The sequence below is a fragment of the Ahaetulla prasina genome, chromosome 1, assembly GCF_028640845.1.
Source record: "Ahaetulla prasina isolate Xishuangbanna chromosome 1, ASM2864084v1, whole genome shotgun sequence".
In the NCBI taxonomy this organism is placed as follows: domain Eukaryota; kingdom Metazoa; phylum Chordata; class Lepidosauria; order Squamata; family Colubridae; genus Ahaetulla; species Ahaetulla prasina.
In genome coordinates, this window is record NC_080539.1 from 238,880,726 (window position 1) to 238,893,213 (window position 12,488).

The 12,488-nt window shown below is 39.4% G+C and overlaps 1 protein-coding gene across 1 annotated transcript in view; it reads left to right on the forward strand.

The window, feature by feature from the left end:
* LCT (lactase) overlaps nt 1-12,488 on the forward strand; it is a 29,987-nt gene that overhangs the window by 9,911 nt on the left and 7,588 nt on the right. The window contains exons 8-12 of the mRNA XM_058194202.1: nt 1,276-2,838; nt 4,406-4,674; nt 6,192-6,482; nt 9,257-9,455; nt 10,769-10,971. Coding sequence (XP_058050185.1) covers nt 1,276-2,838; nt 4,406-4,674; nt 6,192-6,482; nt 9,257-9,455; nt 10,769-10,971 — 2,525 coding nt within the window. The remainder of the gene's footprint in view (nt 1-1,275; nt 2,839-4,405; nt 4,675-6,191; nt 6,483-9,256; nt 9,456-10,768; nt 10,972-12,488) is intronic.

The following is a 12,488-nucleotide window of genomic DNA, read 5'->3' on the forward strand; positions in this document are numbered from 1 at the left end:
TCCTGGGCAACCCAAAGATCAGAGAAGACTTGCAGTCCCTACAGCCTCAAAGATCATTCTGCTGAAACCCCATTGGCAATGTAACCATTTTAGGTGCTAAATAGGTTTACCACACTTATTCTGTTTCAATCAACTCCACCTACTCTCAAAACATGCATAAAAATGATTGAAATGTCATTTCATATCTCCCATGCTTTCAGGAACCAAATCATTAAAACTCATACAGAGTTTTGGCTCCAGTTGCCAAATTTTTTCCTATAAAACTGCCAAGGGGTATTACTTCCCCTTACTTCCCCATTGCCTCCAATAGAAAGCCTCAAGGCAGGGTACCGTACTTGACTTTTACATTTGATGGAAATGTCTTCTGCACAGAAGATTGTCCCAGTCCAGTGAAATAACCTTGACGACGTTCTAAACTCATTGCCCAGAAATGGAGAGCTACCGTGTTTTTCGGAGTATAAGATGCACCTTTCCCCCCCCCAAAACAGAGGGTGAAAATCTGGGTGCGTCTTATACTCTGAACCTAGCCCTGCCCAGCTTCTTAAAAGGAGGTTTCAGAGGCTGAAAATAGCATCAAAAATGAAGCTTCATTTATGCATCCCAATGAATCAGAGACTGCCGACGTAACTCTCAAAAGGCTTTACTTACATATATATGTAAGTAAGTTATATATGATACAATCAATTATAATATTTTTAGCTTTTTACCCTGAATTAAGAGGTTTACTACAACATCACCCATTTTTATGCCTTTTATGTCAAAAAGGTACAACAAAAAAGGGTTGGCTACAGTTCCCCAAAGTCTTCTGTATAATCCCAGAACTTTTCCAAAACCTGATACCAAAGTATAACTTTTAACAGAGGAGTAGTTGTATTTCAAGCTAAATAAAATTGAATATAATTTTGGTTCTATAGAGGAAGGAGTGGCAGAACCTGGGGGCGGAGATAAAAGGCCTTTGATTGTCTAGAATTTTAGTTCACAAGTGAATTAAGATCAACCCTCTTTGAATTCCATGGACCCTTACCTAACTCCAGGTAGGTGCTCTTACTTGAAAAGATTTCTGGGCATATTTAGCAATAAATAAGTTGAATTGGAACTTTATATGTGGACCTGATCTTTCATGCCTATTAGGTTCTGATCCTACTGAGAGACCACTTATGGCCTGCACATATTCACATCACTTTGTGTAGATGAAAGGAGAAATTTTTGGTTATTCTGTGTATTTTACAGGACTGTATGAAAAACTAAATAAATTGTTTATTCTTTGCGCAACAGCTGTAAAGGAAGATGGTGTGGATGTTCGGGCATATATTGCCCGATCACTGATCGATGGCTTCGAAGGCATGTCAGGTTATAGTCAAAAATTTGGCCTCCATAATGTGAATTTTGAAGATGCCAATAGACAAAGGACCCCAAGAAAATCTGCATATTTCTTCTCTTCTGTGATTGAAAATAATGGATTTCCTAGCGCAAGCATGATAAAACATATCCCGCCATTCAGAAAGGATTTTTCCATGTTCTCAAGGTTGCCTAATTTGTCAGCATCCGAAGTCCCATCAAAGGCAAAGATAGTTTGGGAAAAGTTTTCTGATCAGACTGATTTTGAAAGAGACATGTATTTTTATGACACTTTCCCAGAAGATTTTCTGTGGGGTGTTTCCACTTCGGCCTATCAGATTGAAGGAGGCTGGAATGCAGATGGGAAAGGGCCGAGCATATGGGATAACTTTACTCATACGTCAGGAAACATTAAGAACGATCACACTGGAGATATAGCTTGTGACAGCTACAATAAAGTAGATGAAGATCTTTATTTATTGAGAGCCTTAAAGGTGAACAGTTACCGCTTCTCCTTCTCATGGTCTAGAATTTTTTCAGATGGCAGAAACCAATCTATAAATAGCCATGGGGTTGATTATTACAACCGATTGATCAATGGTTTACTAGCTGCAAATATTACACCAATGGTCACTTTATACCATTGGGATCTGCCTCAAGCTCTCCAAGATATTGGTGGATGGGAAAACCCTGATCTGATTGAACTGTTTAATAGTTATGCCGACTTCTGTTTTCAGACTTTTGGAGATAGGGTTAAGTTCTGGATTACTTTCAACGAACCTGTCATCATTTCGTGGTGGGGCTATGACACAGGAGTCCATCCTCCAAATGTAGGAAACAATCCAGGTGATGCCCTCTATAAGGTTGGTCATACAATACTGAAGGCACATGCCAGGGTATATCATACATATGACCAGAAGTATAGGAAAAGCCAGGAAGGTGTAATTTCCATAAGTCTCAACATTGACTGGGTTGAACCAAAGAAACGGAAAAATTCCCGCAATGTAGAAGCAGCGGATCGGTTCCTCCAGTTCACCGCAGGATGGTTTGCACATCCAATTTTTAAAAACGGTGATTATCCAAGTGCCATGAAATGGACAGTAGGAAACAGGACTGATTTACAGAAACTGCCCATCTCCCGCCTTCCAGTTTTCACTGAAGAAGAGAAACAATTTATCCGGGGCACAGCAGATGTCTTCTGCTTAAACTATTATACCGCCAGCTTTATACAGCACAAAACCACCAAGTTGAAACCATTTTCTTATGAAACTGACCAAGAACGAGCCCTGGAGAGAGATTTTTCATGGCCAACCACAGCCCTGGCAAATATGCCAGCCGTGCCATGGGGGCTCCGGAGGCTCCTCAACTGGATCAAAGAGGAGTACGGCAATCTACCTATTTACATTACCGAAAATGGAATTGGAATAAAAGCTAAGTCAGATGTTGATGATACCAAAAGGATATTTTATTATAAAACCCACATTGATGAAGCTTTGAAAGGTAATGAAAATTATTATTATTATTATTATTATTATTATTATTATTATTATTATTATTATTATTATTATTATTATTATTAAAATTTATATGTTGCCTAACTTCCAATGACTCTTGATGATGCTTTAACAATAGCAATTTAACATCTGTTTGTAGGTACCAGATAGGAAGTGTGGATACATTTTTTGGGTTCAGTGGTTATTGGACCTCCTTGAAAAGTTTAGACTTACCATGGGCATCCTGACCATCTGGTGGCCAAGATGACTGGTCATGGAACATCTAAGTTCCAAGAGGGAACCTTGAGTACTGTGTACTAATTCAGCTCACCTTTGGCCTCTTCCGAGCAATGAATACAAGGCCAGAGGCATTCCTGTAAATAATCTAGTCCAGATGCTGCTTTGCTTTGCTTTAAGCTAGGTATCGATTTAACTTTGTTTTATTAGAAAAACCTAAACAAAAAAAGAACAAAGCCAAATTTGACACATTGCCTATAGTCCTCTTATTACACAACTAAACTAATCCAAGCTTTAAATAATGTTGAAAGGAATCAAAGTACTTAGGACTCAGTGGAATTTAGCACAGGCAAAATATCCTTAGGATTGCACTGTTAGATAAAAATATAAATTAAGAATGACTACATTTAAAGTTAATTAAAACAAGCTTGCTAACTTAAGCATACGTTCCTGACAGTAAATGCTATTGACCATATAGGAATTCAGAATAAACGTATGCAGGGTTGTATCAGCCATCATTTTAAATACAATAAGTCTTAATTAACTTTTCAATTACTTTTACATCTGAAAAATCATTGTTCTCTGGAATGGCCACTGAGTTTTAGTAATGCTTTCTTAGAGGAAATTTCTCATGTATTCTATGAGATTTTGTCTCCTGAAAATGAAGTTATTTCTTCAGAGTTCAAAGAGATTTCCTCCCAGAAAAAACCATGTAGGATTATAACAGGGGTGAAATGCTCCCGACTCAGACCGGATTGCCTCATCTGATAGGAATCTTGGCCGGTGGTTCGGAGAACCAGTAACAATTGCGGTGCGAGGCTCCGCTCACCAGCCTGGCTGTTGTTATTTCCTGGTTAAAACCAGGAAGTACAATGTATTTGTACCCTCTGCACATGCACAGAAAGGTTTTGCGCATGCACAGAGGGTGTGTGCACACATGTGACACACACGGTGTGTGCACTTCCGAACTGGTAAGGAAGGTAAGCAGATATCACCTCTGGATTATTGCCTTGTCCAACAGAAGTTCTGGCCAGCTCCGAGTGTTGTAGATCCAGCAAGTCTGAAAAACCAAGCTCAGAAAAACGGCATTTGTATTCTTAATGTCATGGATCTTGAAATCTGAGAATAAACCCATTAAATGTACATAAGACTATAGGCTGAAGGACAATTTACTTCCAGCTATTCCTAAAATTGCTACCTACACTTACACATAAGTCAACAGGAGCAAATCATCAAGTCTGTTCCTTGTTTCTTAACTTTATTTTCTTTTTTAGCATTACAGTAAACACATCCGATACAAAAACAGTCTTGATTTTTTTGTGTGTTGTTTTTTTTAGCCTACAAACTAGATGGAGTAAATCTTCGAGGGTTTTTTGGTTGGTCACTTATGGATAATTTTGAATGGCTGCATGGTTACGAGCCAAGATTCGGCCTACACCAGGTTGATTTTGAAAATCCAAACAGGCCTAGAACCCCGAAGGAGTCTGCTATATATTATTCAGAAATCATACGTAACAACGGATTCCCGCTGTCAACAGACGATGAGTTCCTTTATGGAGAATTTCCCAAGAACTTCTATTGGAGTGTGGCCACAGCAGCATATCAGGTTAGAAAAAGAAACATGCCTTGATATAGAACTTTATAAAGAACATTGTGGAAATTGTTGGGAGATTTGATATATCTGGCCTGAATAGCTACCGGATAGACAGTTAGAATGCCTGTAAGAAGTGGTGGTAGTGGAAAATTGGGGGATTCACCAACTAGATTACCATGGAGAGGGCTTGGGGTCCGTGGTGAAATCCAATTTTTTTTTACTACCGGTTCTGTGGGCGTGGCTTGGTGGGCGTGGTGTGGCTTGGTGGGCGTGGCAGGGGAAGGATATTGCAAAATCACCATTCCCACCCCACTCTGGGACCAATCAGAGGTGGTATTTGCCGGTTCTCTGAATTATTCAAAATTTCCGCTATCGGTTCTCCAGAACCTGTCAGAACCTGCTGGATTTCACCCCTGGTCTGGACTATTCTTTACTTCTAAATTAGTACTTATCTCGATGATGGTGAGCTACCGCTTTAATGATAATTCAAATCCCATAATAAGCATGTTTATTAGTCCAGATGAAGTTTATAAGATTAACAGGAATTCTTCCTTTGGCAAATTTATTCAAACTCCAGAAAAAAGGAAGTGAGGAAGTGAAACATGCAACTGCCGGTTCTTAGACTGTCTCTCTTTTTCTTATAGTCAATATAATCATACTACTAATTTTGTACTTAGCAGTGAGTCATTGAAGTGAGAGCCAGCATGATCTGTTAGTCTAGGTTTGGTCAGCAGAGCTGGGTTCAAATTCCTGTTCAACCATAAAGAGCCTCTGTCTTTCTCATTCTCTCCATCTAAACTTACAGTTTTTTGGTGAGGATCAAAATAGGGTTAAAAGTCTATGGAGATTCTCAGTCATCCAGGTCATGGTTATTCCAAAGGTGCTTTTTCAGGAGGCAACTGGACTTTTCTTGTTTTTTCATTGGAGACGTTTCGCTTCTCATCCAAGAAACTTCTTCAGCCCTGACTGGATGCTGGGGAATGGAGGGATTTATATTCCTTGCAGACAGATGGTAATTTGCATCGTTTTAGAGAGTTGTTAAGGCCACCTGGAGGTTTATCTGTGTCCACAGGATCACTAAGGGGTCCAAATGGTTCCTATAGTCTGCATTTTTCCCTCTCTGGAAATCTGTTCTTACTCCCACACCAGGGATGTCAAACTCAATTTCATTAAGGGCCGCATCAGGGTTGTGTTTGACCTCAGGGGGCTGGGGTGGGTGTGGCAAGGGTGGGTGTGGCCAGCTCGATGTCACTCATGTCGGGGGCACCTGTGGTGGCCAAGTGTTAAGGCAGGACTTCCCTCAGACCCTCCCTCCCTCTCATTATAGCCTGCCTGCCTGCCTTCCTTCCTTCCTTCCTTCCTTCCTTCCTTCCTTCCTTCCTTCCTTCCTTCCTTCCTTCCTTCCTTCCTTCCTTCCTTCCTCCTGAAAAAGCACCTTCAGGACATCAAAATAGGGTGCATATGTGTGATTATTTCCTAGCAGGGAAGTTGTAATAAACCTAATAGAAATAACTTTCCTTTCATTAAAGATTGAAGGAGCTTGGAGAGAAGATGGGAAAGGCCTCAGTATTTGGGACCAGTTTGCTCATACGCCTTTGAAAATTGACAGCGATGATAATGGAGATGTAGCTTGTGACAGCTACCACAAAATAGAGGCAGATGTGGCTGCTCTGAAAGATATCAAGGTGACCCATTATCGTTTTTCAATCTCCTGGCCTCGCATTCTCCCAGATGGGACCACCAAGCGTATCAATGAAGCTGGCCTGAAGTATTATGAAAGACTTGTGGATGCACTTCTTGCAGCAAATATCCAACCTCAGGTAAAATAAACAGTGTGAGATACCTTACAATCTACTATAGCGGGGGTCTCCAACCTTCGTAACTTTAAGCCTGGTGGACTTCAACTCCTAGCAAGCTGGGGAATTTTGGGAGTTGAAGTCTGCCAGACTTAAAGTTGCCAAGGTTGGAGACCCCTGTACTATATGTTTGTAAGGGGGAATAAAATGTCATCCTTCAGGTTTACAATGAAATGATTTGTTATATACAGGTAGTCCTAAATTTATGATCACAATTAGGGCCAGAATCTCCATTGCTAAGGAAGGTGGTTGTTAAGTGAATTGTGCCCAGTTTTATGGCCTTTTTTTGCCAGGGTTGTCAGCGAATCACTGCAGTTGTTAAGTGAATGACATGGCCTTTAAGTGAATCTGGCTTCCCCCATTGACTTCGATTTTTGGAAGCCAGTTGGGAAGGTCAAAAATGGTGGTCACGTGATTCTATGATGCTGCAATCATTGTAAATATAGGCCAGTTACCAAAGCACCTAAATTTTGATCATATGACCATGGAGATGCTTTGACAATTATAAATGTGGGAACCAGTTGTAGGTCATTTTTTTCAGTGTCATTGTAACATCTGTCACGAAACATATGGTAGTAATTCAAAGACGACCTATAGTCAAGGTTGGGTATACAATACTCAGAAGAACCACCGTGTTTCCCCAAAAATAAGACTGGGTCTTATTTTCTTTTGGGTCCCAAAATAGGCACTAAGGCTTATTTTCAGGGGGTATCTTATTTTTTTCCCCATGTACTTGAGGCCAACTTCTTCTATTTGCTCACTGTGGAGCAGGCTGTGCAGGCTCTTAAGTAGGGCTTATTTTGGGGGTAGGACTTATATTAGGCACACACATAAAAACCATGCTAGGGCTTATTTTCAGGATAGGTCTTATTTTCAGGGAAACAGGGTAGGTACAGGAACTCCTTGAATTATGACAATTGAGCCCAAAATTTCTGTTATTAAATGACACATTTGTTGAGTGAGTTTTCCCCCCTTTTATGACCTTTCTTGCCACAGTGGTTAAGTGAATCTGGCTTCCCCCATTGACTTCGATTTTTGGAAGCCAGTTGGGAAGGTCAAAAATGGTGGTCACGTGATTCTATGATGCTGCAATCATTGTAAATATAGGCCAGTTACCAAAGCACCTAAATTTTGATCATATGACCATGGAGATGCTTTGACAATTATAAATGTGGGAACCAGTTGTAGGTCATTTTTTTCAGTGTCATTGTAACATCTGTCACGAAACATATGGTAGTAATTCAAAGACGACCTATAGTCAAGGTTGGGTATACAATACTCAGAAGAACCACCGTGTTTCCCCAAAAATAAGACTGGGTCTTATTTTCTTTTGGGTCCCAAAATAGGCACTAAGGCTTATTTTCAGGGGGTATCTTATTTTTTTCCCCATGTACTTGAGGCCAACTTCTTCTATTTGCTCACTGTGGAGCAGGCTGTGCAGGCTCTTAAGTAGGGCTTATTTTGGGGGTAGGACTTATATTAGGCACACACATAAAAACCATGCTAGGGCTTATTTTCAGGATAGGTCTTATTTTCAGGGAAACAGGGTAGGTACAGGAACTCCTTGAATTATGACAATTGAGCCCAAAATTTCTGTTATTAAATGACACATTTGTTGAGTGAGTTTTCCCCCCTTTTATGACCTTTCTTGCCACAGTGGTTAAGTGAATCTGGCTTCCCCATTGACTTTGCTTGTCAGAAGGTCACAAAAGGAGATCAAATAACCCCAGGACACAGCAATGGTCATAAGTATGAACCAGTTGCAAAGCATCTGAATTTTGATCCCATGGTCATGGGGCTGATAAAAAGATTGGAAGTGTGAAAAATGATCATAGTTTGCTTTTTTCAGTGCCAAAGTTGTAACTTTGAACGGTCACTGAATGAACTATTGTAAGTCAAGAAATACCTGTACTGCCCACTGATTTCCAATACTCCCAAAAAATTAAAATAAACAAAATGTCACAAGAATATGCATGAGGACCTGTATACTCCACGAATCAAAAAGAGGGCTTTGAAAATATTTACAGATCCCTCACATCCTTGACATAAACTGTTTCAACTCCTACCCTCAAAACAATGCTATAGAGAACTGCACACCAGAACAATAAGACACAAGAAAAGTTTTTTCCCAAACACCATCACTCTGTTAAACAAATAATTCCCTCAACACTATTTACTAAATTTACTAAATCTGTACTACGATTAATCTTCTCATCGTTCCCATCACCCATCTCCTTCCACTTATGACTGTAACTTTGTTGCTTGTATCCTTATGATTTATAGTTATTGATTGTTTCCTGATTGCTTATTTGTAGCCTATGAATATCATTCAGTGTTGTAAGTGTTGTACCTTATGAAGGTGTCTTTTATGTACACTGAGAGCATATGCACCAAGACAAATTCCTTGTGTGTCCAATCACACTTGGCCAATAAAGAATTCTATTCTATTTTATTCTATTTATTTCCACCCAAATATCTGCTAAGAAGCCAAATACAGTGTAATTGCATGGGCAATGTCTCTTAATTGATTGGATAAAAGTTTCAACGTGGGAGCATTTCACATTTTTTGACTCGAGCATTATATATTAGCACCCCATGACTTGGCTGTGGCTTTGTAGAAGAGTTTAATAAACCATTTCTCCCCAAGTAATATTTTACAGCTTGCCACTACACAGAGAACTGGTTAATCGAACAAAAAAAAAAGATAGACTTTTGTAAATGCATGTCTTAAATTCTAGATAACCCTTTACCACTGGGATCTCCCTCAGGCCCTCCAGAATATTGGAGGGTGGGAAAACGACACCATCATTTCGAAATTTAAAGATTACGCTGACCTCGTTTTTCAAAGGTTGGGAGACAAGGTGAAATTTTGGATAACTTTAAATGAGCCTTATGTCATTGCCAACCTTGGTCATGGTTATGGAGTGTCTGCACCAGGTAAGGTCTTTTGCCAATTCTTCTTGTTTGTAGGAAGAAGACTTTAGAAAAACAGGAGGTTATTGTTGATTATTAAAATCTCTGTTGACCCAGGAAAGGATAGTTTTGCAATTAACAGAGAACTTAAAATTCCAGGTTTAATCTAATGTAAAAGTAGCATTTAGCCTTTCAAGCAGCGGTGGATTGCTCCTGGTTCGCCCCGGTTCAGGTGAACCAGTAGTGGCGGCTGCAGGAGGCTCCACCCACCCGCCCAGACATCATCAGAAATGCTCTGTGCATGCACAGAAGCTTCTGTGCAGAAGCGCCGTGTGCTCGCACGCTACCAGTAACGCCGGGATTTGAAACTCACTACTGCTTTCAAGTGTTGCTGAATCATACATTTCGGCCATGTCAATAAGCAGGACCAATTGGGAGGGATTCACAGGTTGCTTACCCTTAACCCAGTATTTCTGAATCTTCGAAACAGAGCATCAGGAACAGACGTAATTAATGAAAGACATTAATGGAGCTAAGAGATTTGGAAAAACCGAATAGCAAATCTCTTCTTAGATGAACAAGTTCTGAATTGTCTCTTGGGGCTATTAATCAATCTTATTAGAATATCTGAGAAAGTCGCAGGAAACATTATCCAATAGATTCCTACAGGAAGAGCAGAGCGTGCAAGAAATCGTTATAAGCCATATGTAAGCCTTTACTCCTTTGTTATTTTAGGCCAGGTCTGCTGCGGCTATGCTGCCAAGCCTATTCAAATTTTTCTAGTTCTTCCTCTTAAGCCAATGGCCCGTGATAAACTTCAACTGCATATATTTGGAAGTTTGCTGTTTTTTAAGCAACACAAGTTATTCTCAGCAACTTATATACAGTAACTGATATTGGGGCATAGGGAAGTATGGCTTTAAGACAGACGTGATTGTGTAAATGAGTTGCGGAAAAGCTTAAGCTTAGGGTTTTTAGTTAACCATGGAGTGTGGATTCACACAGGCCAGAAACTGATGTACATGTCAGAAATAAAATATGATATAATATGTATAACGTTTAATTATAATGTAATTTATTTTCTTGAACAAGAGAATTATTTCTTTAGGATCTCCTTTAAATTTATTATCTTTATGTCGCTGCTACAATCATCAAAGCAGTAAAATGGACCTCTGCTACCACTTTAGTATAATATTCTGAAAGAAGAAGAAAAATGCACGTTTTAAGAGGTTATCTCCTTGTAGAAAAGCAAATAGATTAAAATCTATGAGTAAAATATAACTATTGGTACTCCTGTAGCTGCAGAGTTAATCATTCCTTTGTTACTATTTTCTCAGGCATATCTGGAAGACCTGGTCGTGCCCCTTACATTGTGGGACACAATTTGATCAGGGCACACGCAGAAGTGTGGCATCTCTATAATGAAACCTACCGTCCCAGGCAAAAAGGGTTGATCTCACTTTCCATCAGTATCGAATGGGCCGAGCCAAAGAACCCTCACAAACAGGAGGATTATGAGGCTGCTGAGAGATACGTTCAGGTAATACAATATCTGTAACAATGAGACACTCCCCCACCCTTGGATTCTCAGTTGTTGCTGGACCAGAGTTTCCATCTGGTTTGATCACAAATTATATTAGCTAAAGAGCAGCTATCGGTAATCAGGACACAATGTTGAGACGGTCCACTATTCCATAAATTAAATAATGGTATAAATCAGGGGTGTCCAGCTTTGGCAACTTTAAAACTTGTGCAGTTCAACACCCAAAATTCTGGGAGTTGAAGTCCACAGGTCTTAAAGTTGTCCAGATTGGGCACCCCAATGTAAACTCTATCATGTAATAAGGTCTATAGTTTTGCTTGGTTTTAAAGCCAAAGTGTATGTATTCTTCTATTAAGTAAAATCAACAAACGTAGTTTGGGTATTCAGTAGGTATCAGTATCTAACCTATACTTGGATTATGAAAAATGTTAATATCCCTGAGATAGAAAATACTGCACAATCAAGCTTCAGTCTTCAAGTATGAGGAGAGAACAACAATTAATCAGGTCTTGTGTCCTCCTAGATGGAACATGCCTCCTGTATGTTAATCCTTGCTTACTCCAATTTTAAAACAAGAGTAGCATGGCAGCATGCGCACCTAAGATGCTAGGAAATAAGACCAGCTCAGATTTTTCCAACAACTTGGTTCAGAATAATCGTGCTACTTTAGAAATACTGTAAGCTTATATTCAGAAATCTGCAAGGTGGTTTACTTGGAATAGGCTGGTTAAGATTATGAATAGCTGAAATGTGTAACATTTATTTATATCCCACCGTTATTATCTTTGTAAATAATTCAAAGCAGCTATGCTTTAGGGTACATCTGTTCATATATGTGCCTTTCAGTGTCACACTTAGAAGTGGAACCTGGTGAATTCCTTGGGGTGGGAAACAGTCTAATGAGTAGACATTCATATCTACTTTGTGTCTTTTTTAATTGATGCCTTTTTAAGAAAGCATTTTCAGAAGGGAAATCATGAACCTTAAGAGCTTCATGCTTCTATTATTACTTGTGCTGTAATGGTTAAATTAATTAAATTAAATTCCGCCGCGGGCTTAAAACACACTTATTTAATTGCGCAGGACTGAGCTAGATTTTAAATTTATGGGTTTTAAATTGGGTTTTATTTCTATATTTTTAATTTTTGGGGCTTTTAGAATAAGTTTTTTAATTGTTTTTATATTGTATTTATGTGTTTATGTGTTTTTTAAGTGCCTGTAAACCGCCCTGAGTCCTTCGGGAGATAGGGCGGTATATAAATACGATTAAATAAATAAATAATAAATAATAAAATAATAAATTGGTGGACTAGGAATGGGGAGGTTCAGGTATGAATTGCCCTCAGCTACAGAGATTCACAGGATAAATTTGAGGCAGTCTTTCTCTTGTAGCCCAACCAGGGGTGAAATGCTACCAGTTCGCATCAGTTCGGGCGAATCGGTAATAAAAAAAAGCTATTGGTTTGGCCGAACCAGTATTTTGGACGATCAGCTGTGCCGCACGATTTATATTC